Genomic DNA, 26347 nt, shown 5'->3' on the forward strand with positions numbered 1-26347 from the left:
TTGTTATTAGTTTACATGTGTATTATTATACAATGGTTTGTGGTTATTAACACTTTTGAATCTAGTTTTTGTATTTTGTCAACGTTGTCAGTTACTGCCATGTTGTCAGCTAACAAAAATCAATGGGCAGCATATTAGTATTATGGTTATCGGTTCTGTCTGTACAACATAATTACGGTTGTTGAGGGCAGGGTGGCAACAAAACCTGGAAAGTCATGAATTCTCAGCAAATTTTGGAAGATTCAGGGATTATGAATGACTTTTGAATTAAAGAAATCTACTGAGTCATTTTGTTAAAAATCGTTCTGAGATTCTATTTCAGAATTAATCAGTTATGGGATTAGGCAAGGAAAGGTGAAGAAGTGCATTGAACTGCATTGTTTGTTGTTCAATTGTTCTAGCAGGCTTGGTGTCATAGGGAATCTTTGTTGTTCTCTGTGCATTCTGTAGCTACAGGTCAATTTCTTCCACAGCATTGATATTTCCTCATTGATCTGTTTATCAATGGTCCATCACTTACAGTATGCAAAACTTAATGATTTGCAATAAATCGTGTTATGAGTTTCTTCTTTTCCGAGTATTTCCTTTCCTAGCCACAATTTTGTCCTAAAAAATGCATCTGTATTTATTTCTGCTGCCTAACAATGATTTACGTATGCATTCCTGAAAGTTCTAGATCACCATTTTTATGTTATGTTACATTGATTCAGAGATTTGTAAACAGTTGCTCTTCCATTGATTTTCAAGCCAATCTAGATTTATTGCTCGGTGGCTGACATCACTGCACTCCCAGCTGATTGGGCAGAGGCAATGCAGAAATCTCCATAGTGTATAAATGAGTTTCTTCATCTAACAGCAAGAGCTTATTTGTAATAGAACTGTTTCGTTTCTTTGTCTTGGTTTCATATCATGGGATTTTTAGAGTTTTTATCCCAATATGAGATACATCACTGGTGCGTTTCTTTCTTCCCGTAATTTTAAAGGGTACGCCGAAACAGAGAAGTGGTGCAAAACCTGCTTCATGTCATGTACCTGATTGCATTCATCCTTCAGGCCACATCTTACTTGCAGAGACTGGATATTAAAAGTCTACAGAACATAAAGGCAGACAATTCTTCGTTCTAATCAAGTGTTGGATGACACTTTTTCTGGTAACATGCTTGTTCACTTCATTCACATACGCAACCATTAATCTCCTTAGAAAATTATAAATTTTCTTGCTCGAACAGTCCACGGGTGTACTGCCGGTCCAAAGTGTCCAATGGGCACAATATTTTGGCAATCAGACATGTTGCCGTTGTCAGGTGTGCTGATGAACTGAGCTCCTGAGGGCGGGCAGCTGTAATAAATCCCCTCCTCTCACGAGGTGTTCTCTCCACGGTCCGCGTCAGCGGTCGCTGAGACGCTGGCATCTGTGGTGGCATCGGTGTAATTGCCTCGTCCGCCCTAGTTGCCCATTCATTTCCTTTGCTGAGCGTCTTTTTAATTAGACTCAGTGCTGGTTCCCATGCCCTGCTGAGGTTGTAGCCGCAATCTTGGTTGATGAGTCTGCCCCTAGTACGAATTTCATTAGCCTCTCTAACGACGCTGTCCCAGTATTTAGATGTCTGTGTCAAGACCCTGGTATGTTGGTAGTCCACTTCGTGATTTTCGGACAAACAGTGCTCTGTGACCGCCGACTTGTTGGGGTACCCAAGTCGGGTGTGCCTTTGATGTTCTCGGCAACGATCTTCGATGGTGCGCACTGTCTGTCCAATATAAGTCTTCCCACACTGACACGGAATCTGGTATATGCCGGCCTTCCACAAACCGAGATCGTTTTTGACACTTCCCAATAATGCTCGTGTTTTGTTTGGTGGGCAAAAGACAGTTCCTACTCGGTGTTTCCTCAATATTCGTCCTATTTTCCCCGATAGTGCTCCAGTATACGGTATATAGGCACTGGCTATCTCTTTCTCTGTGACCTTTTTAGTCTCCACACACTGTGCTGTAGTGGTGGGGCGGAGAGCGCGTCTGATCTGCCATTCCGGGTACTCTGTTATGCCAACGGTACAACCTTGTATACTTCTTATCATAACATCTCAGTTTTTGACAGGACAGTGCAGGAATTACTTGACTGTGTATTGAATTATTTTGGAGCCAGTAAACTCCTTTGCGATCCAGACAAAACTAAACAGCATTCATTAGATTCACCTGAGGATATAGAAATTAAAAATGTGATACTTCCAAGAATTCATACTGACTCAAAAACTGATTGAGAAGCTGTTTCATAATTTCTGTAAAAAGATCTCAGGGCCTTCATCACATTAGTGATCACTTCCATATCACATAAATCAGGCTCCTCTAATTATATATCTTATATGTCTTAGTCCTGTGGGAACTAGTGCCTCATTAACATTGTACAAGATAGAAGAAGCTATTGACATTTTAAAAAAGAGAAAATTATTCAATTGCCTGTCACACAGGCCATATTATAATACAAAAGTGTTCTATGGCATACATCATATTTACTTAAATTTTTAAGGTAGTAGCTGTACTCAGTGATATTTACAATGAAGTCATTTTCATTTAAGTAATCAGTGTTGAATACAATTCTTTATTCTTGTGTGACCTCATTCCCACTTTACACCAAACTCGCTATTATGTGGTCTCTGAAACTGTCTCTTTGTAACGATCATTCTTAAGGCAAATACTACTCTCAGAGTATATCTACTACATTATATTCCTTGGCAAGGAAGCTTGGAACTTAAATATTTTTTTCATTATTATTATTATTTGAAGGAAAAAAAAAAAACTGCAGGAAAACTGGAAAAGACTATGTCTGTTGTACAATAACTGTGACAAACGTATGTTGATACATCATGTGGAGCAACTGATAGCAGTACAGAAAGTTTTGATGTATATTTTCATGGCCAACACAGCTAACTTGGATGTGAAATTTTTTGTATTAACCTATCTTACCAAGATGATGATGTTGTAATGTATTTTTACATCTACTTGAAAACACTATGTCCTTCTGGAACTAGGAATCAGTAAGTGTCATTCACTAAAAGTAGCTTATGGTGTAATGGGAATTTCTTTAAGTAGATGGAAATAGTCTTGCAAAATAGTAAAATGAAAATAATTTAAATAGCAAATGCCTACACCATTGAATATTTGTATTGATTCTTGAGCTCACTGCCTGTAACAGATGTTTCATCTGCCAGAAGTAAAGGACTTGCACACACATTCTTGAATGGCTGTTGTGCTGAAGTTCAAATATTCTACTAAGTTTGGTAACAAAAAAAAAAAAAAGCATTTGACACTGTTCTTTGAATTATTTGCATCTACGTATCACTGTTGTTATTTTGTTGATGGTGAGTTTCCTACACAGTTATGTATTAAGCCTGTTAACCCATCCGTCTTTTGGTGTGAGATATTGGTTGTTTTTTCAGTTGTGATAGTGTTTGAACCTTAAATTTTTTTATATTTTGAGCCTTTATTATGTTTTCTTTAGGGTGCTAAACTCTTACTGCCAAAAGTGAACAAGAGTAAAAAGGAATTTTTTGATCTGTCCTTGCACAGTGTCAGCAGTCAAATGGGCTGTAAAGAGCAGAGTGCATTCACAAAATTTTCAAGACATATGCGTCCAAAACGTATGTACTTGTTGTCTTATGCATGTGTCCCCCTTAATGTGTATTCCAGAATGTAATTACATTTTTTATATAAATTTTGTAGTTCTTGAAGAAAACCCTGGTGTTGCATTCACAAAAGTTGCTAGCCTTCTGGTTGAGCACTGGAAACAACTGACAGATGAAGAGAAGTCTAAATATGAAGAAATAGCACGAGAGGAGGAAGAGAGGAAGCACAATGTTCCCACTAGGAAAAGTACTGAAAAAATATGTTCTCCAAGTGTAGTAGAAATGCTGAATACCACGCCAATGAGGAAACCTCCATTGGATGATCTCCATAGTGTAGATGGCTGTGTGCCTTGTTCTATGACAGAAATTAATCAAAAAATGGAAGAAATAGCATTAAAGCACAAAAGGTAAACCTGCATTTACTATTGTTTGAATAATCTGTTAAATGTACTGTGCATGAAATTTCAGTGATCAGATGGTAGTTATTTGTAACAATTTTAATAACATCAATGAAATAGTGCTACCTGTAATAAAATTTTCTTACATTACTGTGTCAATCCACACTATCAGCGACCTTTTGGTAGCATATTCTACATTCCAGTACTTTAGCAATGTTTGGATGAGAGAATAAGCTTCCTGAAATGTTGTGGACTGAAGCAGTTGGTAACTTGTGCATATTTTATTGAACTGACACGCCACGGAAGCCTTCACTCTTGCATGTGGTCATGTGGTCCCTAATGGCATTTGTGGTAGAATTTTCTGTTCAAGTCTCTTTTTCAGAATATAGGCTTGTGTTAGTTTTGTATGAAATTCACACTCTTAAGCCATGAAATGCTGGTTTTCACCTTAAATCATAATAATATTTCCGAAATAAAACCTTTACAGATATTGATAACGTATATTGGCTGTTGGATGACTATATTAAGCTTCCTGCAAACCGCTTTCGCCCTGTAGGTTGCTTACTCTTGTTACAAAGGCCTCCCTCCTCCAGAGGCTGCTTACAAATACCAAAAAGGCATTGCGTGTTGTGGACATGATACTATGTACAAATAGTTTGTTGATGAACTGTTCATTACGGCCACCACCAGGGGCACCAGTCATGCTTGTGAGCAGCTTGCACCTCAGGAAACTGGTGGCGCTGCTATCGAAGAACAAATTACTGTCCGCATGTCACATGGTCACAGTCATACCTCCACCTGCTGGATACTTACGGTGAAGCGCAACTTCCAGCAGTAGCATTCAACTTCTAGCTCAGTTCTGGGCCAGGAGTCAACTGCACCTCTTACCACTTCAATTGGAACTCACTGAGACAAGCTTGGATGCTCCATTCTAAACTGCACTGTCTCCACACTGCTTAAAGGTATACCACACCATGTGGTCCTCCTGGACGCTGTTCTTATAGCCACTTGGAATGAGGCTTCCCTCAGAATTGTTGTAACGCCAGTAGAATTTATTTCTGTTGCTTTCAGCTGATAACAAGTGATCTCTCAGTTCTTATCCGAACTTAACTTTATTGTGAACTTGCGCTGTTAATAAAGTGCTCTTAAGTTCAACCTTGGTATCATGAATCATCAGTGTGCATCACCCAAAAGAGTTTCAACCGTGGCAGTGGAGGATTAAATAATTTTTGTAGAGGATAAAAATGGGACTTAACAGTGATAATGAGGATAAAGATGTGTTTTCTGCCATGCTCTCTTGCCATTGCTTTATTACCCAGGTTGGATACTTTACCTGTGTGATGACGTCTCACTATGTATACATTTTTGCACTTTGTGTACTTGAATACCATGTTGTCTGTTGCTATTTCTATTGTGTTTCTGGAGTCACTACCATGGAGAAACAGTGTCAACAGGGACAGTTTGTGAGAGATGGCGGTATTCCTTGCCCATGTGTCAGGGCTGATCCAGCCTCGGACTTTGCACCAGTACCCCCTGTGCCTTCACTGACTTTTCGTCTCGTCCACCACTTAACCTCCTCCCATCTCCAGCCTTGCCCGACACTGTTCTGTTCATTGCAGCTGTGGTCAGCCCTTCCCCTGAGGTTGGCATCGTCTGGATATCCATTGGTGATGAGGTTCGAGTCCGATTTTGTTGAAGCTCCTGGGATCATCAGCTGTTGTTGTCCTGTCTGGCCTCCATGTCCCCTCATTTCAGCTGTGCCAGTGCTGCCATGTGCACTGTTCTGACTTGTTCCTGATGTCGACTACAGACTTTCTATGACAGATTTTGTATTAGATGAGGACTTTTATTTCTTATATAGTTGATGTTGTGACTCTGTTTCACCACGCTGCAGATGCACAGTAGTAATCTAACCAGGAAAAATATGAAACTGCAACAAATCTCCTAGTATTAAGTCCAATTCTTCGATAGCAAACCCTTTTCACTAACAAGAAGTAAAACCAGGAATATGTTACCAAGCAAGAAGTTTACGGTCCTAGTTTTGTCCCTTGGCTCCACTACAGTAAAACCTATTGCTGTACTTCAATAGTTGATCCAGCACTGCATGTCAACACGCACCATTGCTTCTGCCCAAAGCTGCCATGGTTTACTTCCTCTCGAGGGCCCCTGCTTCTGGGTACTGCTCTTATGCACACAGCAGCAGCAAACTTCCGGCCTTTCTGGTCTCCTTCCATTCAGTTGTTTCTGTGCTCCTGTGCCCATTGCAGCAAAGACCTTTCTGCCACTGTGGTCTCCCTTCTGCTTTTGCCATTTCTGTTCTTCCTAGTGGCATCTCACTGCCCTCCACAGTACTCCTACATCACTGCACTTCTCATGTGCCCCTCACATGCTCCTTATGCACACTTTCACATTTCTGCCCCCCACCCCCGTGCTCTAACAGCAAGTAATGCTATCTTGCTGTCCACAGGTTCATCAGCACACACTGACACGGCACCTGACGTCAGCACCACCATGCTGTCGCCGCATTGGTCAAGCCACAGGGTTTCCAGAGCCTCCAAGACCTCCACCTTTGCTGCCACTCCATATTCGCCAGTGCCATACCGTCTCACACTGGCACATTGTTGAATCAACCTCTTGCAACAGCATTTAACTGCTCGCTCAGTTCTGGGCCAGGAGCTGGCTACACCTCATATGTCATGAATCAGAATTCGTCGAGATCAGCCCAGACACACTGTTCTACACTGCACCGTGTCTGCACTGCTTCACAGTATGCCACACTGCACATCCACCTGGACACCATTCCCATAGCCACTTGGCATGAGGCTTCCCTCAGAAATAGTATAACGCCAGCGGACTTTGTTCCTGTTACTTTCTTGTGGTAATGAATGATCTTTCAATTGTTATCTGAGCTTAACTTCATTGAGAACTTTTGCTGTGAATAAAGTATTTTTATATTTAACCTGAGAATCACCATTCATACAGCTTGCATCATCCAAACTGGTCTTACAATGGTGAGAAATGATTTAACACATGTACCATCTGTTGGCTATACCGCAACTCCATTCCCCAAAATTGGATCTCAAGATGGGTTAAATAGTGAGCTGTACTGATAAGGAACTGAATGCTATGATGAAAGCCGTTATAGCATTTGAGGTACTCATCAGATGAAAAATGTTATATCTTCTACTGAATTGTGTTAAGTGTAGTGTCCTACATTGAACATAAGATTTTCTCACTCAAGTTCGATTTGATAAAAATTTTATCACTATGTGTCTATATAATACTGTAAAATAAACCATCAGCTTTCTAGCTTCTGTTGGAATCAACCTTAATGAGGGTTAGTATATGTGCTGTGTCATTGCTGCTGTTTACGTGGTACCAATCTTTTGCACACATTCCTCATGATCTTTTCTCTTATTGGATAATATCATTAGGGAAGAGGGCAACAAATGACTACCACTTCAACACTTTTGCTAAAGGTGCATTGAATGTATTAGTATATTTGGTGGACGTACTTTTCAGTCATGCTCCAAATGTGCCTTACCATTTTCTTCAGTTGAGGCTGTACTTGGCTATTCAGAATGATCTTAATCTTCAATATAATTTTCTTTGAGTCTCATTCATTGAACCAATAAAAGAGTGTGGCCATGGAAATGCAAGGAGAGCACATAGAACACACTTGATACAGTTTTACCGGCTTTCGTGTTCTTGATTATGGACGCAGTGTATACAGATCACCAAAGCTCTCTTTCTTGAAAATTATAGACACAATTCATCATGCAGGTTTTATGTTGCACAAGGCAGTGTTTAAATGCCAGATCTTAACTTAGCCTTCTGTGGTAACAATTCATAACTTCTCAAGCATAAAGTGTATTGTTAGTTATACTATTACTAGCACTCAGTTTAATTTGTCTCCCACCAATAGAATGAACTTCCAGAACAAAACCATAGGGAAAAACACCATTACAGCTGTATGAAGCTAGTGGTGACTGGTGTGGTTTTAGTGGTAGTCCTCAACCAAGGTTGGGGTTATTTATAATACGGGTTGTGCAGGAGACTCACACTTGTTTTATATTTGTTAGAGCACTGCTGAATGTCCTCAAACCTTTGTGAGTATGACACCACCAAGAAGAATGCAAATGACTGAAATAAGCTTTATATAACAGATTAGGTACAGGACAATACACAAATGATAGGGATTGCAGAATTCTTCAAGATCTCGCTTGTGGAGAATTGAGTATGGTCTGCAGCCCTCATATGCTATGAACAGAGCCTCGTAATATAACAGAGGACCTGGATATTTTCATCTGGGGAATCTTTGTTGATACACAATCACAGTGGACACATTGAAGGGGGACTTATCTGAAAATTCCACATTTTGCTGCCTACCCTTGCAGTGATGGTGTTGATAAATCCATCGCAATCTGTGGGTTTTGGGGTGTCTGTACAATGAATCGAATGCAGTGGCAACCATGCTACAGTCCAGCTCACAGCAGATGGGTTCAAACCATTGCTGCTTGGTCTTTGAGTGACTTTCATGGGTGATGTTGTACAGTCTTTTGTGGACAAGATGGTTGTCGTACAGACTTGCGATCACGTTTGTGTAGGCCAGTTGTCAGTTATTGCTGTGTATGACCTTTTCAGTTGACTAGTTCCATGCGTGCATGACTGTCATACCATGCCCTATTTGTGCCGAAATTATGTGCCATTTCCCAGGGCCTGGTCTATCTCCCCCTTTCGAACTCGCATCTTGACCTTATTGCCCCTTTTATAGTCCCATTTCACTGAGGTCTGCTGAGTATCAGGATATGTGGTAATGTAACTTGTAACGAATGCACCATTAAAAGGGAAAAAACACACATGTTCACACAAGTATGCACACCTCACACACACATGTTCGCTATCTCTGAGCATTCAGGTCAGAGCAGCCAGAGATAGTGGTCATGTGTGAATGTGAGGTGTGCTTGCTTGTGTGTGTGTGTGTGTGTGTGTGTGTGTGTGTGTGTGTGCGTGTGTGTGTTTTCATTTCTGAAGAAGGCTATGGCCACATCTTTAGGGTGAGTAGCAATCAATTCTTTACATAATATTGTTGATGTTCCAACCTGGACTTTCCATTGTTCGAATGTACTATTAATACATCTGTACCACACTTTGTGACTGCAGAGTATCTAACAAAGTTCCTATTTCCAAAATGTACCACAGAAAATGTCAGTAGGTCAAAAGCACTTGAGACATATCTTAATGGTACTTTCTTTATGTGGAACTTCCGTGACTCAGACAGCCGATGTGGGAGGACTTAGAAGTTGTATAGGCTTTCTCAATTGTTCAGGCAAATAAAAGATACCTATCAGCTAGTTGACAGCTCGTTTGACTCACTATGGAGGACCTCTGTCCAGTTTCTTACATGTCAGTGATTTGGCAAGTGTGTGAATTTCAGCTTATTCAACAGAGAACCAGGTCTTTGTTTCCTCAAAAGTGTTGGGCAATCTCATCACCCTCTCAGTGGAGCATAGTTGCATTGTAATGGTACCTGATCAATAACAAATGACTAAACTTTTTGGGATCATTAGTAGTATACACTTTTTTTATGTATGTCATGTATCAAATTCTTACTAGAAATACCATTCACGAGTGATCTGAACAGACACATTTTTTTGATGTTGGAGCTTTTCAGGCTGACTTTAAGTTTGTTGTATATGCCCAAGTAATGGTACTAATTGAAACAATAATGCTGCAAACTGTATGATCAGTAGTTCAGAGTTCTTGTGTCCAGCAAAAGGAAGAAAAAGAGAGAGAGTAAAGGCTTAGATGCAGTGAGACTTAACAAAGACCAAGCAGGATTGTAACCAAGTACCCTTTACCAAGGTGTTGCTACAGGACGGGGCAAGAATAAAATCAGCAATGAGTTGCCAGCAAGAGACAATGGTTTTCCTCGTATCATATTCTCTTGTGGTATGGAATTCTGGGTGACTTTTCTGCTTAACCATTGTTAGTTCACATTTTTCTCAAATTTATGAAGTAGGCACATACTTTGAAAGGTATTGACTCTACCAGCTTTTATACATTTGACAGTCTGTCAACATCTATTATCTGTTGTCTCCACATTAAGCTAAAATATATGAGAGACAATAATCTTTACTGTGTTGTTTTATCTATGTTTGGTTGTGGTTTAATCACAGACTGCTGTTCTTTTCTTCAACTCAAGTTGTATGGCTATGGTATTTTGAAGAAATATCTGGTTCGAAAATGTGCCAGATACTCAGTTCAGACTTCACTGTTTTCTTCTTTTTATTCATGTTGAATGATTGAGTCTGTTGAATATCATGCTGTTATACTTAGTTTCTTCTCATGTGTGGCCGGCTGAAGTGGCCGTGCGGTTCTAGGCGCTGCAGTCTAGAACCACGAGACCGCTACGGTCGCAGGTTTGAATCCTGCCTAGGGCATGGATGTGTGTGTTGTTCTTAGGTTAGTTAGGTTTAACTAGTTCTAAGTTCTAGGGGACTAATGACCTTGGAAGTTGAGTCCCATAGTGTTCAGTGCCATTTGAACCATATTCTCATGGGTGTGTGTAAATAATTGCAGGTGCTTTCAATTTTTAAGATTATTTTCATTTCAATAACATTAGTCTTATTGCATTATTTCATTTAATATATTTAATTTCCAGTTCAGGCAAAGGATCTGGTGAAATATTTGTGATTGGCCAGATACGACCACATGGTGTGTGGTTATATATGAAAAACAGAGAGATTGGGATAATCAGGCATTGGGCACTGCAGGAGACTGTCGAGTTTCATAAAATGATGAAGGAGACAACAGTGCCCTTGGCTCCAGTTATGAACAATATACCTCTTAGACCTAGGTAATACATCTTATGTTCGCATGTTATGTGTATGATGCTACAGTCTGTCACACACTATATCGCATGAAAGAGATAAGCAAATTTAAATAGTATGAGTTTTATTGTTTGTAGCCGTAACCACAAAATGTAAACCGAAATAGTAGCAGTGTAAAAGCAACTACTGTCTTCAGAAGCAGATCATTAATGGACAAGGTAGGGCCAGTGTAGACACAATTTTAATTATAAAAGTAGAATATGATCAGTACTAAGTGATTTTGATTTGAGGCTTCAGTTTGGGCACTAAAAGTAATACATCATCGTATAATGAAGAGTTCAGCTTGTTGAGTTAAATGCACATGCAGTATCCTCTATTTAAGGCTCTTAAATAGTACTTGTGTTCTTTTGAATATGAGATGACAGTGTGACTATTTAATCAAAATACTGTACTTACAGCATAAAATGAGAAAGAATGTATTGGTAAGATTCGCATGCTTTGATTTGTATCTTTATATACATACATAGCACTACTCCTCACAGTGCTATGCATGATGGAAGATAGTTTATACTAATATTAGCGATTTTCTATCCTATTTTATTTGGTTACAGGATGAGGAATAAATGGTTGTGTGTATGACTCACTATGGGAGATCATCAGGGCTGGGATCAACTTGTTTCATTTTCTAGTAATTGACAACAATGAATTTTTCATAGTATGCTAGAGCCTTGAAAGTAGTACCAAGTTTTGAAATGGTACTGTAGCGTAGCAGACACATTGATGGGCTACAATGCTAAACATTGTGGCTTTGAGTCCAGCCGCGCACCATTTAAAATTTCATTGTTTTTACACATTTATCAACATGACTTTGATCATTATTTTTATTCTGTTAACTGGTTTAAATATTTTTATTTTTCATCTATACTTGTATCTAGTAGCATTTTAATCGTTGTGTTAACCTTTTTATTCGCTCTCATTTTTTAATTCCTTTCATATTTTTTCCGTTAGTATCTTTATCAATGTATTTTTAACTATTTTTGTTTATCTATCATTATATTTAAAGTTTTAAAACGATGATCGAACTGTTTTTCATTACGACATGTACATGTTTTTGGATGGTTATTATCATAAAAGTTCTTCTTGCCTCATACAAAATAATGCTACTGTAGAATTAAATGAAAGAAGGTGTTATAAATAAAATGAAATTAAAGCAAATAATACAAATAATGATTGCAACAACACAGAAGCAAATATAACATAATGAAAAGGAAGAAATTAAATCAAAGTAAATACATTAAAATAATTAGAATTGTTTGAGCAAAGATTCAAAATGAAAAAAGAATAACAGGAAAAAACTGATTCAGCAAAGAGTGTGTGTGCATGTGTGAATTGTGGTTTATTAGCCTCATAATGTACATAATCTAAATAATTTGATTCAGGTAGAGGAGACACGTCAAAATTTTGGTAAAGTTTTACCATATACATACAGCACCTGATTTTAACAAATGGTACCATAACAATAATACAATATAAAAATACACATACAATAAAAAAAACTAACAATTAATTACAACAACTGTTTTTAACAAATGGTATCATAATAATAATACAGTTTTGTTACACATACAATTAAAGACTAACAATTAATTACCCCTTGCTCAAATTATCATGTCATCCTCTATTAATTCTTCTACTGAATAGTAGCATTTCTCCCACAGAATCTGCTGTAGCTTTATTTTTAGACTCTCTGGCTTCATATTAAATATTTTTTGCCCATTAGCTTGTTATATATTGTCATCCCCATATACTGTGGAGTTCGTGCATATAATTTCAAATGATGTGTGGGTAAAAAAAAAAAAAAAAAAAAAATTTATTTCTTGTGTTGTATGTGTGGTTAAAATGATTTTCCTCAAATAATTTTTGTGTGCTGTGTACAAAGATTATAATGTCATAAATGTATATGGAGGGAACTGTAAGGATTTTAAGGTTCCGAAATAATGGGCAACAAGATTCTGTTTGTTGTGCACTACACATGTATCTTATAATTTTCTTTTGCAGTTTCAGTATTCGAGATACACTACTTGAATTTCCCCAGAAAATGATACCATACCTAATGACAGATTCAAAATAACTATGATGTGCTGTTTTTTGTGTACTCATGTCAGTAGAGTGTGCTAGTATTTGCACTGCAAATGCAAAGCTGCTTAGTTTATTTGATAGGAACTCAATATGTGTACTCCAGTTTAAGTTGTTGTTCACATTTAGTCCTAGGAATTTGTCTGTGTTAACTTCTTCCATAGGGTGATTGTGATGATGTATTTTAAGAGCCACACATTTCAAATGTTTGGTTTTGTAATGCACCATATTGGTTTTTGCAATGTTCAGTTTCAAGCCATTTAACTGGAACCGGTTTTCTAGAGTACCAATTGTGCTCACAATGGAGCTCTGAATTTTTTCTGCATCATCTTCAATTAAAACAGAAGTATCATTCGCAAACAGAACTGATGGGGAATTTATATTTATGGGCAAGTCATTTACATAGAATGGGAACAGGATTGGCCCCAAAATGGAGCCTTGAGGCACACCTTGTGATACTGTACTCCATTTGGAATAATAATTCACTGCATTTGATGTGACACTTACCCTTTGCTTTCTGTTGTGGAAGTATGATGTGAGCCATTTCAGAGCTTTGTCCTTAATTCCATATTTGTTTAATTTGTAGATAAGCAAGTCATGGTTCACCGAGTCAAATGCTTTTGAAAGATCGCAGAAGATACGTGCGACTTTACTCTTCTGATCCAATGATTTGCATATCTTCTCAATGAAGTTATTTACTGCATCCAGTGCGTTTTTTCCTTGTTGGAATCCAAATTGGTTACTTACGATAATATCATTTTTTACGATAAAATTTTTGATCTGATTTGCAGCTACTTTCTCTAACACTTTTGATAGGATTGGGAGAATAGAAATAGAGCGGTAGTTTCCCATATCTTCCCTCAACCCTTTCTTGGACAGAGGTCTCACTTCGGCATATTTTAACACATCAGGAAAGCATCCCTGTTCAAAAGATTGGTTGACTATTTTAGCTAGCAGGGGTGCTATTATGTCATATACTGCTTTAATCACTTTACTTGGTGTCCCATCCCACCCAGCAGAATTTTTATTTTTTAATGACAATATAACATTTTTCACATCCTTTATTGTGACTTTTTTTAAATCTTTGAGATATTCAGCTTCTTGGTTGAGTCCAAAGGGGATTACTTTACTCTGATATCCTGCTACATCAACTTCTGACTTTGCTACATTTATGAAGAATTCATTTCAACACTCTGATATTTGAGCTGGGTTTACAAGAACATTATCATCTACTGTAATCTTAGTTATTTCATTACTACTGACTTTAACACCTAACTCTGTGTCTGTGTGTGTGTGTACACCAATTAATTCGAAAAAAATAATCATTATAGTCATTTTGATAGAAAATCCTGGGGGAATCAAACCCACAACCTTGAATATACCAACCAAATAACTTAACCAATAGGCTACAGCACCATTCTGAAAATCATTCCTATTTGCAAGGCTGTAGCGGATCATGAAAAATGAGTTTGGTAGATTACTAACAAATAGTGGCCCACCAGGGTGAATGGTTGCAGCCTTGCAAGGTGTGATAACTGGGACACTGAACTACAACACCACATAGGTGGTTTCAAAAAGTTGATCCCACCCTGATAACTGGGACACTGAACTACAACACCACATAGGTGGTTTCAAAAAGTTGATCCCACCCCTGGAGACCTCCCTTGTCAGTATACTACCTATTTGCACTAATTCATATGTAAGATATATGTTGGTGGTTTCAAAAAGTTGATCCCACCCTGATAACTGGGACACTGAACTACAACACCACATAGGTGGTTTCAAAAAGTTGATCCCACCCCTGGAGACCTCCCTTGTCAGTATACTACCTATTTGCACTAATTCATATGTAAGATATATGTTGGTGGCAGCAGAATTGTTGCAGTCTTCATCAAAAAAACACTTCCCAACATTTGCCCTGCTTTTCCTGCAAAGATCTCAGTTAGTTCCCTGAGGATATGGGCTTATCCCAACTAGATGCAACCTGAAATACGCATTTTTGTGTTTATACAATGTCTGTCGTCTGCCTACTTGCTAAAGGGTCCAAACACTGGAGCAGTACTCTAGAATAGGTCACACTACCCTGTAGTACTTCATATGTAGTTATCTAAAAAGATGCTGTGCACTTTCCCAGACTTCTTCTAACAAATCCTAGCTCTCTATTCACCTTCCCTACAGTTGATCTTGTGCGGTTGTCAGATTTCGTGTCTCTTCAGAGTATCATCTATTACTATTTCAACAGTGCAACAAGCACAAGGAATATTCCACTAATCTTGTCATTGAATACTATTGGGTTTTTTTCTATTTATTACTGGAATTCTCTTATATTTATACAGATTTAAAGATAGCTGCTACTACACCAGCTGGAGAAGCTGTTAAAGTCAAGTTATTTTGTGTTTCCTTATGATGATCCAGTGAATGATCTGACAGTGCTACTGCAGTATGTGATAAACTGCGTAAATGGGACAGTAGAAAGTCCTTGATGGAATGGAAATAATGGAAGGACTAAAGGTAGCAAATCATGACATAGTTTAGGTGTTGTGTGGTTAATTGGCACATAAACAAGACAGGAAGAGTTGCCAAGCTTTTGGAAGATTCCTCCTTCAAGACTAAGAGGATACACTATACACTATTACACCTGTGTAACTATATTCTTCCAGCAGGTGTATGTGTGTTTCTTAGTTCTGAACAAGGACCCATCTGAAAACTTATCAACATTTTCTTTCTTCTAGAGAAATTATTTACTTCTATTGAGAATATTAGTGCTCTTCATATGTTTCTGTTGACATATGTCCAATGTTTTGTTTCTGTTGAATATTTGTTGTCCATTATTGTACACTTGGTTATTGTTATAGTGGAAAAGCAGTCATACTACACACATGAACATTTGTTGAAAGAAAAACTGTTTTCACCATTAAAGAAGAGAAACTAACTACACCTTTTAACAGAATGAAAGCTTCTTGTCTCTTCACTGTCTTTTTAAATAACAGAAATGTCAAAGATAATTTAGTCACAAAATCAGAACAAGTATAGGAGCTGTTATCCACTTGCTTAACTTTAACTCTTAACAGTTCTACTAGTCAAAAATTCTTCAAGCTAATCAAATATCTATGAAGATAATTAGTGTGATTGAAAGTTCATTGCATTGTAGAAATGTAGGAAGAGGGAACTTAGTTGTTCACCTGCATCTGCTATTTGCAAAATATTGTGTGAGAGTAGTGCAAGCTGTGTTTCACACGTGTGTTTCTTTATGTACCCATGCTGATAATTTGAAATAACTGGTCTGTATTTTTCTGCATACATCATTTTAACTTGATTTGAAACAGAAGTGACCAGAACTCTTTTCCAGTTGTGCAGGAATATTTACTGTGTTTCAGATTTTTGATAAATGTGAGTGAGGAACGAGGCTAATTCTACAACATATTGAATGTTGAATTTCCACAGAGCCTGTGCCTTATTTTCTGTGAGTGGTCTTTAATTACTCTTCAATACCATTTATTATGGTTATTTCAGTATATCTCATTTATTATGGTCAAACACTTATACTGTTATGTCCTTACGTGTAAAAATATTTTTAAATCCAGAATTCAGTAATTGTCTTTTGTCTGATGTCCTCAGTTTCAACACTAGACTGGTTCCAAACCTTCCACCCAATGTCTAGTGGATTTTCTGATAAATCTTTCACCTACTATCACCTAAAAGCATCATACATGGCCCTTCTTACAGATGTATAGGTTGCTCTTAAGTTTTCTGTATCCTTTCTGCTACACGTTGTATTGCAGAAATAGTGCAACAGTCTCTATTTTTTCAACATTTTCTGAATAGTACCATTATATCATAGTGGGTTCATCATCACAATATTTTTTGGAATCTTAAATTTTTGTTATTTTGTGATCCATTTGGAAAATGAAAACATGTTCCTCATCGTTGTCACAGATACAGTCGTATAGACACAGGTATCAGAATAGTTTATGGTTCTCCACCTCATGTTTAAAGATGTAACTTGGTTGGAACATATCACAGTAATGGAATAATTGAGATCCCTGCATCCTAAAGAAAATGTTGTGGTAATGTGTTCATTGTAGCTGCTTCCAGAATAGAATATTTCAAGATGATGTTACAAAAACATTGTTGTTCCCTGAACCTCTTGTACGAGGTGAGGCACATAGCATAAGGTTTCTTTATATTGTAATTACAATTAGAAATTGTTACAAAGGTATGTTTCTCTTAGTACAGTGAAATCTTAAGCAGTCAGTCAGATTGAACAAACCTAAAGCTGTCCACACTGTCAGTTTTAAAATATTTTTCACGTCACATGTGTCCCCAACTTTTTCTAATCCAAACTGCAAAATTATCTCTAGAGTAAACAGTGCTGCTCATCTAATGATTTTTGTGTACATTGAAGCAGTTGATTACACTATATATATCTATAGTTTTCTAATTTCTAATTTTCAATTTTTAAATATGTATTTTGTAAAGACTTTAGGATTAAAGGAGAGCCCTCACCAAAAATCAGAAGTGCTGAATTGTCAATAGGTACACAGGAAAGGAGGAAAGCTTTCAAGTTATCCTTTGACGAGCTAGAGTCTCACACACACACACACACACAGAGAGAGAGAGAGAGAGAGAGAGAGAGAGAGAGGAAAAACACAGAAAGAAAAAAAATTGTATGAGACAGCGAGAATTAGTAAAGACCCAGAAATAATTTTACACTATAAAAATTATTGTAACATACTGAGAAAAGTTGTCAGAAAATAAAAAAAAAAAAAATGTGTATATTAGAGATGAAATTAACAACTCAGGCAATAAAATCAAATAAATATGGAATGTTGTTAGAAGAGAGACGTGAAAAGTAACCACTGGGGTAGGTAGTATACTATTAAAGAGAATGAGACCGTCTTAACCATCAGTACACAAGTAGCTAATATATTTAACAACGATTTCTTATGTGTAGGTGAAAAAATTGGCAAGAATAGTTTAAAAGAAAAAGCCTTACAATACACAGAAGAGTTGGTTTTGAGAAACCCTAGTCACATTAGGTTTCATCTAACAACCTCTTGTGAAATAAGGAATATCATTAAATCTTTGAAAAATAAATGTTCTGCTGGAGTAGATGACATCTCTAACAAGATGTTAAAATAATGTGGAGCAGTTAAGCTGATGTTCTTAGTCACATCTGTAATGCATTACTAACTCAAGGTATTTTCCCAGACAAGTTAAAATATGCCATTGTCAAGCCTCTCTAAAAGAAAGGGAGTACCACAATTGTCAATAATTACCGTCCAGTATCATTGCTTACAGCATTTTCAAAAATTGTTGAGAAATTAATGTAGTCAAGAGTGGTTAGCCATCTCAACAGTAATGGGATACTTAATAAATCACAGTTTGGATTTCAAAAATGCTGTTCTACTGAAACAGCAATATACAATTTCACTGCCCACATAATAGGGTTTTTAAATGGTAAAGTGTCACCAATAGGAATTTTCTGAGACTTGTCCAAAGCATTTGGTTGTGAGAACCATGACATTATGTTATAGAAATTACATTTCTATGGTATAAATGGAACAGCGTTGAGTGGTTTAAGTTATATCTACAGAACACAAAGCAAAAAGTTTCTTTATATGGATTAAGTGATTTAAGAAAATTTCCCACTTGCTGTAACTGGGGTGAAATACATTAGTTGTTCCATGGGGTTCGATTATGGGTCCCCCTCTGTTCTTGATGTATGTGAATGACTTCCCTTCTTATCTGAAACAAGAAGGCTAAACTGACACTGTTTGCTGATGATACAAGCATCATTATTAATCCAGTAAAAGAAACTCTAATAGAAAATGATACAAATAATGTCTTTGGAAAAGTAGTTAATTGGTTTTCTGCGAAAGGGCTTGCTCTGAACTTTGAAAAAACAGAATACATCCAATTTTTTACTGTAAGAAGTGCAGTCCCGTCAATAAATATAACATATCAACAGAAGTCAATAGCCAGGGTAGAGCATACTAAGTTTTTAGGTGTACATATAGATGAGAATCTTAATTGAAAAATTAATATTTTCGATCTCCTAAAGCGACTAGGTTCAGTTACTTTTGCAATCAGAATAATTGCTAATTCTGAGGATATAGAAATTAGCAAGCTAACATACTTTGCATACTATCACTCTCTGATGTCATACAGAATAATATTCTGGAGTAACTCTTAGGCAAAAAGTATTTACTGCTCAAAAGAAAGTGGTTAGAATAATGGGTGGGGCTCATAGTCACACATCTTGTAGGCACCCATTTAAAAGGTTAGGAATTCTTACAACAGCCTCACAGTACATTACTTGGTAATGAAATTGTTCTCAACAACATGGACCAATTTAAAAACAACAGTGGCATTCAAGATTATAATACCAGAAGAAAGAAAGACTTACATTATCCTCTACTTAACCTATCTTTGGCACAGAAAGGGGCAAAAATGCTGCTGTAAAACTTTTCGATAAATTACCGGATGAAATAAAATGTCTGGCAGATAGCAGTAATAGTTTCAAAAATAAATTGAAATCATATGTCCTTGGCAACTCCTTCTATACCATAGATGAATTCTTGAATAAGAATAAATAAATCTATAGGTGTAATACATGCATTTTGTCCCATTTAAGGAAATGAGGTAGGTAATAAAAATTTTAAGCCAAAAAAAAGAAAAGAAAAGAATCTCCATTCATGTGTGCATTTCTTATGCACTTTCATGCAGCAGGTTGTTGACTGGTTGTGGTGGAGGTGGGTTGGTGGAAAGAGGTAGAGGGAGGCAAGAGGAAGGGAGAGGGACCGAGAGTGGGTGGTTAGTGGCTTGGAGAGAGGCTGTCAATTTACTGGCTAGGAATGTGGGAGAGAGAGGTGGCAGGTATATGGGCTGGTAGATGGGATTGTAACAGCTCGTGGGAAGTGGCACACGGTGAAGGCAAAGTGGGGACATAAATTGGGTGGGGGTGACAGGATAGAGGAGTCAGAACCAAGACATTCTATTCACATTCCTCACAACCTCAACACCTTTTCTCCCATCTGCTTCATCTGGTCCTCCTCTGCTCAATGCACCACCACCTTCCTGGACGTTGACCTCCACCTCCACCATCCCCAACTCTGTTCATATTAAACCCATTAACCACCAACAGTACCTGCATTTCGATAGCTGCCATCTCTTTCACACCAAAAAATGCCTTCCATACAGCCTAGCCACTGATGGACAGCATATCTGCAATGACGAGAATTTACTTGCCCAGTATGCTGAAGGCCTCACTTAGGCCTTCACAGATAGGCATTACTCCCCGAACCTAGTCTGCAACCAAATTTTCCTTACCATATTCTCCCCCTCCCCCCCCCCCCCCCCCTTCCAAGAATCAGCTCAGCTGCAATGGAGCACTCCCCTTGTCAACCAGTATGACCCTGGACTGGAACAACTGAACGATGTCCTTTGCTAGGGCTTTGTTCATCACTTGTCCTGACTTTAAATGAGGAACATCATACCCAAGACCCTTCTCACCCCCTCCTAAAGTGGCGTTCTGTTGCCCACCCAACCTGCACTACATCCTTGTCCATCCCTATGCCACTCCCACTCCCAACCCCTTGGCACAGGGTTCATATCCTTGTGGTGTACCTAGGTGCAAGACCTGCCCAATCCACTCATCCAGCACCTCCTACTCCAGCCCAGTCACAGGCTTATCCTATCCCATCAGAGGCCAGGTCACGTGCGAAAGCAGCTATGTGATACTCCACTGCACTTACTGCACAGCATTTTATCTAGGTGTGACTACCAACCGGCTGTCAACCAGGATGAATGACCGCTGCCAAACTGTTGTCAAGAACAAAAGTGACCACCCGATGGCACCACATACAGCTGGAAATCCTATGCTCAATTTCAGTGCCTGCTTCACAACCAGAGCCATCTGGATTCTTCCCTCCATCACCAACTTCTCTGAACTGCACAGATGGGAGTTATTCTTACAACACATCCTCCACTACTGTAATCATCCTGGCTTCAACCTCAGGTAACTCATTGTCCCTGCCCCCTACTCCCAACAGTTTCACTGTCCTCCCTTCTGTCACTTCCTCCCATTTCATTTCCCCACATCACCTTCAGCATGTGCCACTTCCCACCAGCTGCTACAATCATGCAAGCCCATACACCTGCCCCTCCATCCTGTGTTCCTAGCAGGCAAACTGGCCACTTCTCTCCAATCCACTAGCCACCCAGTCCCAGTCTCCCTCCCTGCCTGCCGCATCCTCTCCCTCTACACAACCAATGTGACACTACCCCACGACAACCAGTCCACCTGCCGTAAAATAACATTGACACTGTAAGTCTACCTGGCACCATGTAGGGGCATTGGCATGTGTGTGTGTGTGTGTGTGTGTGTGTGTGTTTTATTCTATCTCATCAAAGGCTAACTGAAAACTAACAAGTTTTCCTTATTTTGTATGTGCTTATCGACAGCACAATGGTTTTGCTTTTCAGTCAATGGTCTCCTTTAATCCTAAAATAATTACTTTCTACAAGAGCTTTCCTACAACATTTATAAGTATTTTGCATGCCTCAAACCCATCCATGTTCCGATTAAAGTTTGAGGGAAAGCAAGAATTCAGAACCAGCTTGTATACATCTAGTCACACTTCTGCAGATTAGCATTATTAATCAAATGACTGGCAGGTATTTTATGGAATTTTATGCTTTCATTACAAGGAGCAACATCATAGTGACATTTGAAACTCAATGTTTTAGCAGACAGAGGCAAATATTTTGGCCTTACATTGTATATGCTGTGTCACCTTGGTACTCGATAGCAATTCAGAGAAACATTTATAGGAATATTGTGCTAGTTACATTGTTGTGTTGCGGTTTTAATGCCTGCTGTCATGTGAAGTGGAGAGGACGTTTTCAAACTAGGGAAATGTTTTTATGGACAAAAGAGGCATATATTTCAGTGAATTTGGAAACATATCTAGTAACATTTTGCACCAAACACAACTAATACCTGTTACAAAGGTGTACTTACTACAGCAGATGATGTTAGAAAAAGCTAAAAAAGTGTATAAGTCAGCAAGGGGTGCCCTTTTCATACTGGTGTGTTACTTTAAAATGCATGGTTGACACATTTTTGATACGTATTCACCATGTTTATTTGTAAATTTCCGTGATTTTAATGAATATTTCTGGCATTTTAGTGCATTTATGTGTTATTTTTAGTACACAGCAATTCACCTTCTTGAATAGTAATATCATGTTTGCTAAACCCTTTCTCACTGATGACACCCCCAAGAAGAAAGCAAAAAGGCTGTAGCCAAAAGTTGTAAAGTATTTCTTTCATATGTGGTACCCCAGGCTAGTTGTTTAAGGCAGTTTTCTGATAAAATGTATTCAGTATTATTTTGAAAGACTGTTGGGCCAGCAGAAACATCTGATTATTAATCTGAGTCACCTTAGTCAGTTACTCCTGATAATATGATTAATTTTGGCAGTTGCTAACTAGGGATGGTAAAAACTGACCGGTTTTGGTTCAGAATAACCAGTATTTTTCAGTATTTTTTTTTACTAATAACCAGGTAAAAACATCAGTTATTCATAGCAGCTGTACTGAAATGTTTCATTTTTAAATAAACCTTTTTCAAGGAATGAGTAATTTTTATTTGTAAAATTTGCATTGCTTTGAAATATTGCGTTATTATGGAAAATGGGAGAAGCTATGGATTTTAATAACAATGCCGGCAGAAACAAGGAACAAACACATGGCATAAGAATTGGTACAGCACTGCTGAGACAATAATGTACCTGATACCATGTAGAGTGGCCTTTTGTATGGGATGCATGTACCTGCTGTGTGCAAGACTTGCCCCATCTGGTTTATATGACAGTCGGTCATCAACTGTGTTAGAGAATGGCACCATTCCTAGTCTGGAAGTTTTTACAAAGTGTGGTATTAGTGAAGTACAATGCCCCATTTGCTTTAAAAGATTAAAATGGGAGGAACCACAACAAACTTGTGATATAATATAAGGAGAAAACGTAACATTTAGCAGTTCATTCATAGTTTGCAATGAAAATAGAAAGCAGCTGATCTGCTGCTTGTGTCTATATAATAGAAGAGGCATTCAAATGAATCCCAAGCACTAGTAAAAAGGGTAATGATTTTATTGACTCAAAAATGTAGTTATACACAGTACACACACTCAAAAATAGCCGCCAAAACTGTTGGCACATTTATCCCATTGCGATACTCAACGGTTGATTTTATCCTTGAAGAAGTTAGTAAGCTGCTGTCGGATCCAGGCCTGGACCCAGTCACACACTTCGTTGTCCGTGTGACGTTGCCCATGCTAATACCCAGTAACCGATGGGTCTCATCCATGGTGATTCTGCGGTTGTCCAAGACTAAAGCATTCACTTCCACAACCATTTACGGTGTGATGACACAATGAGCCTGTCTAGTATGAGCATCGTCTTCCAGTGGCGTGTGCCCCTCAAGGAATTGTTCGCGCCAATCCACAACACTTGAACAACCCAGACTGTACTCACTGTACACAGCCTTCATCCGTTGATATATTTCATGGCCTCCAACTCCCTGTGCCACCAAAAATCGAATCACTTCTCGTTGTTCCTGTTGACTTGCCTGCATGTTTGGTAGTGGACGATAACTTGTGTAATCACCTTCTCTTAAGTGTGAAACCACACTGTCGCTATGCTACATCAAACGGTGCGCACGTGTCAGGCTCTATTCCCCCAGTTACTTGGTGCCACCTTACGTGTAAGGCAAAGGCAGATGCACTGACCAGGTTTCATTTGAATGAACCTCATATGCCTTTATCTGCTTGTTGCTCTTGAAAACGGACATATTAACATGAAAAACAGAGTCTTCAAACTCAATTTTCACTCCTTAGCACTGACTTTGTCCAAATAGTGAATGGTCCAGAATTACAACATGATTTTTGAGTAGAATTTAAAAAAATTAGAATCAATAGGTGATTTTTTGTAGTAGTCAGCCACTTATCACTTTTCGAGAAAAGCGGGGAACAGTGGACAGACTAACTTTTCTTTTATTAGCCTGTTTAATTTAATATTTTGATTTTATGTATCTTTAAGTCATAATGTTTGAATCTTTCTATGATTTCTACATTTAATATATGAAATAATAGAAATAAGAAACTGAAAAACACTTATTTCAGAAACTGGTTATTTTGTGCAGTTTTAAGAATCTGGTTAAACTGGCATTGGAAAAAAACTATATAACTGAAAACCAGTAGTGTCACTGATAACCGCCATCCCTATTGCTAATCCAAGTGTTCCTGCTTATTGCTGTGCACCCACACCTCCTGGAGAGCCCCATGCATCTTTCCAACATATGTTCTGCAAGATGTTGATAATTTCTGAACTTTCTCGTTCCAGTTTCACCCAATCTTCAATTACTAATATCATGTTTGGTGACCATCCAAGGCAGTTATTGAGAGTGAAATTTACGACACTGTTAACAAGAATCGTAGCTACTAGTGAGCATGCTGCTGAGCAAAATTTCCCATTATTAAATAGAAATTTACAAGTCTTGCTAATAAATCCTTGTATTAGTACTTGAATGCTTAATGAACAACCAATATTTATGTTTCTGCAAGTTAATAAGAATATTTGTTTGCTTTCTTTTTAAATATTTTTCTGTTTGTATTGCCATTTCCCAACAAAACTGACATTAAATACTGTATTTCTTAGTTTGCTAGGTCCAGAACTGTGGAATATATTTACATCTTTAGAGCATTCTTTTGATACTGCATCTGGTGAAATAGTTGTATCAAGTCCATTTATAAGTAAAAATGGATTCCGAATTGTCATATCTGAAGGTATGTTTACATTCTTCATGATTGGCCGTGCTTTTTTAAGTTCAGATACCAGTGCCAATGTATGTATGAATTCCACAATGTTTCAGGCCCAGACGATGATTCTGCTTCCATTTCACACATTGCAAGTACTGTTAGATTCTATGATGTTATGGAGTTAAAAGAGATATTGCAAATATTGAAAGTGAAAGGCTCAAATTGTGCTTTGGAGCACTGCCGACCTTTAAAGATCCTTAACTATTTCAAGGTAATGACCCAAACATCAGATAAAACTAGAATTATTGGTGGCAGTAGTACTTTATTTTATTCTTTTATGGAAGCTGAAAGTAATCTGAGAATGACTGATTTGAAGCATTAACCGATTTAATGTGGTGGGCCTCATTAGTCCTTGTAAAAAATTAATTACTGCCAGTAGACATACATAAATGTGACACACTTCCTAGTTTTGGTACTAATAGTGCCTTCCTCTGGAAGGAGACAGATGAAGCTTCAGCTCTGCCTATCCTTATTCTCACTGCAGGTGGTCTGATTGACCTACCCTTCCTTTTCAGCCTTCTACAACCTATCCCTCTCCCTTCCCCAAGGAAGGAACTATTAGTTCTGAGTGATAAGAAGTGTTTCAGCAGTACTACATATTTCTGCTCCTGCAGGTAAGCACTGCCTCATAATTTTGTTAGTTTTCTTGACTGAATTTTCTTTTGATATAGTTAAATAATGTAGTATAAATTTTGATACATGTGAGCAACTGGAGCATAGAAGAAACTTGAAATAGAAGTCTCCCAGTTTCTGACGTCAGTCCTTATAAAATAGAAGTTTGAGACATTACTCTTATACCACTACTCTTAATGCAGTTGCGACCATTAGAAATTCTATTTTTCCTGTGCTTGAAGCCTGTATTGTTAGTAAGTTCAGCTTATAATCACTTATCAGCATTATGGCCCCTGATATTGAGCTGTTCACAAGATGAAGTGTGATAAATAAAAATTCAGAAAAATAGTGAAGTCCATTTCTTAACCCCTGTTTCTATAAGCTTAACTTAACTTAGAGAACTTAGCCCTAGTGGGGTCTCACTCCATAAATTCATTATTTTTTTGCTCTCCACACTGAAGCCTTTCCACTATTTTTTTTCTATTCTATTTAGGAAGCCTCCATTTTTATTGATATACAGGGTGATTCAAAAAGAATACCACAACTTTAGGAATTTAAAACTCTGCAACGACAAAAGGCAGAGCTAAGCACTATCTGTCGGCGAATTAAGGGAGCTATAAAGTTTCATTTAGTTGTACATTTGTTCGCTTGAGGCGCTGTTGACTAGGCGTCAGCGTCAGTTGATGCTAAGATGGCGACCGCTCAACAGAAAGCTTTTTGTGTTATTGAGTACGGCAAAAGTGAATCGACGACAGTTGTTCAGCATGCATTTCGAACGAAGTATGGTGTTAAACCTCCTGATGGGTGGTGTTTTAAACGTTGGTATAAACAGTTTACAGAGAATGGGTGTTTGTGCAAAGGGA

General features: G+C 38.0%; 1 protein-coding gene across 1 annotated transcript in view; it reads left to right on the forward strand.

Annotated features, from left to right (window-relative positions):
- The window catches only part of LOC124613136 (PMS1 protein homolog 1-like), a 122595-nt gene that overhangs the window by 81788 nt on the left and 14460 nt on the right, over positions 1-26347 (forward strand). The window contains exons 8-12 of the mRNA XM_047141753.1: positions 3497-3635; positions 3718-4027; positions 10683-10877; positions 24712-24839; positions 24926-25083. Of these exons, the coding sequence (XP_046997709.1) occupies positions 3497-3635; positions 3718-4027; positions 10683-10877; positions 24712-24839; positions 24926-25083 (930 nt within the window). The remainder of the gene's footprint in view (positions 1-3496; positions 3636-3717; positions 4028-10682; positions 10878-24711; positions 24840-24925; positions 25084-26347) is intronic.

The sequence above is a fragment of the Schistocerca americana genome, chromosome 4, assembly GCF_021461395.2.
Source record: "Schistocerca americana isolate TAMUIC-IGC-003095 chromosome 4, iqSchAmer2.1, whole genome shotgun sequence".
Taxonomy (NCBI): domain Eukaryota; kingdom Metazoa; phylum Arthropoda; class Insecta; order Orthoptera; family Acrididae; genus Schistocerca; species Schistocerca americana.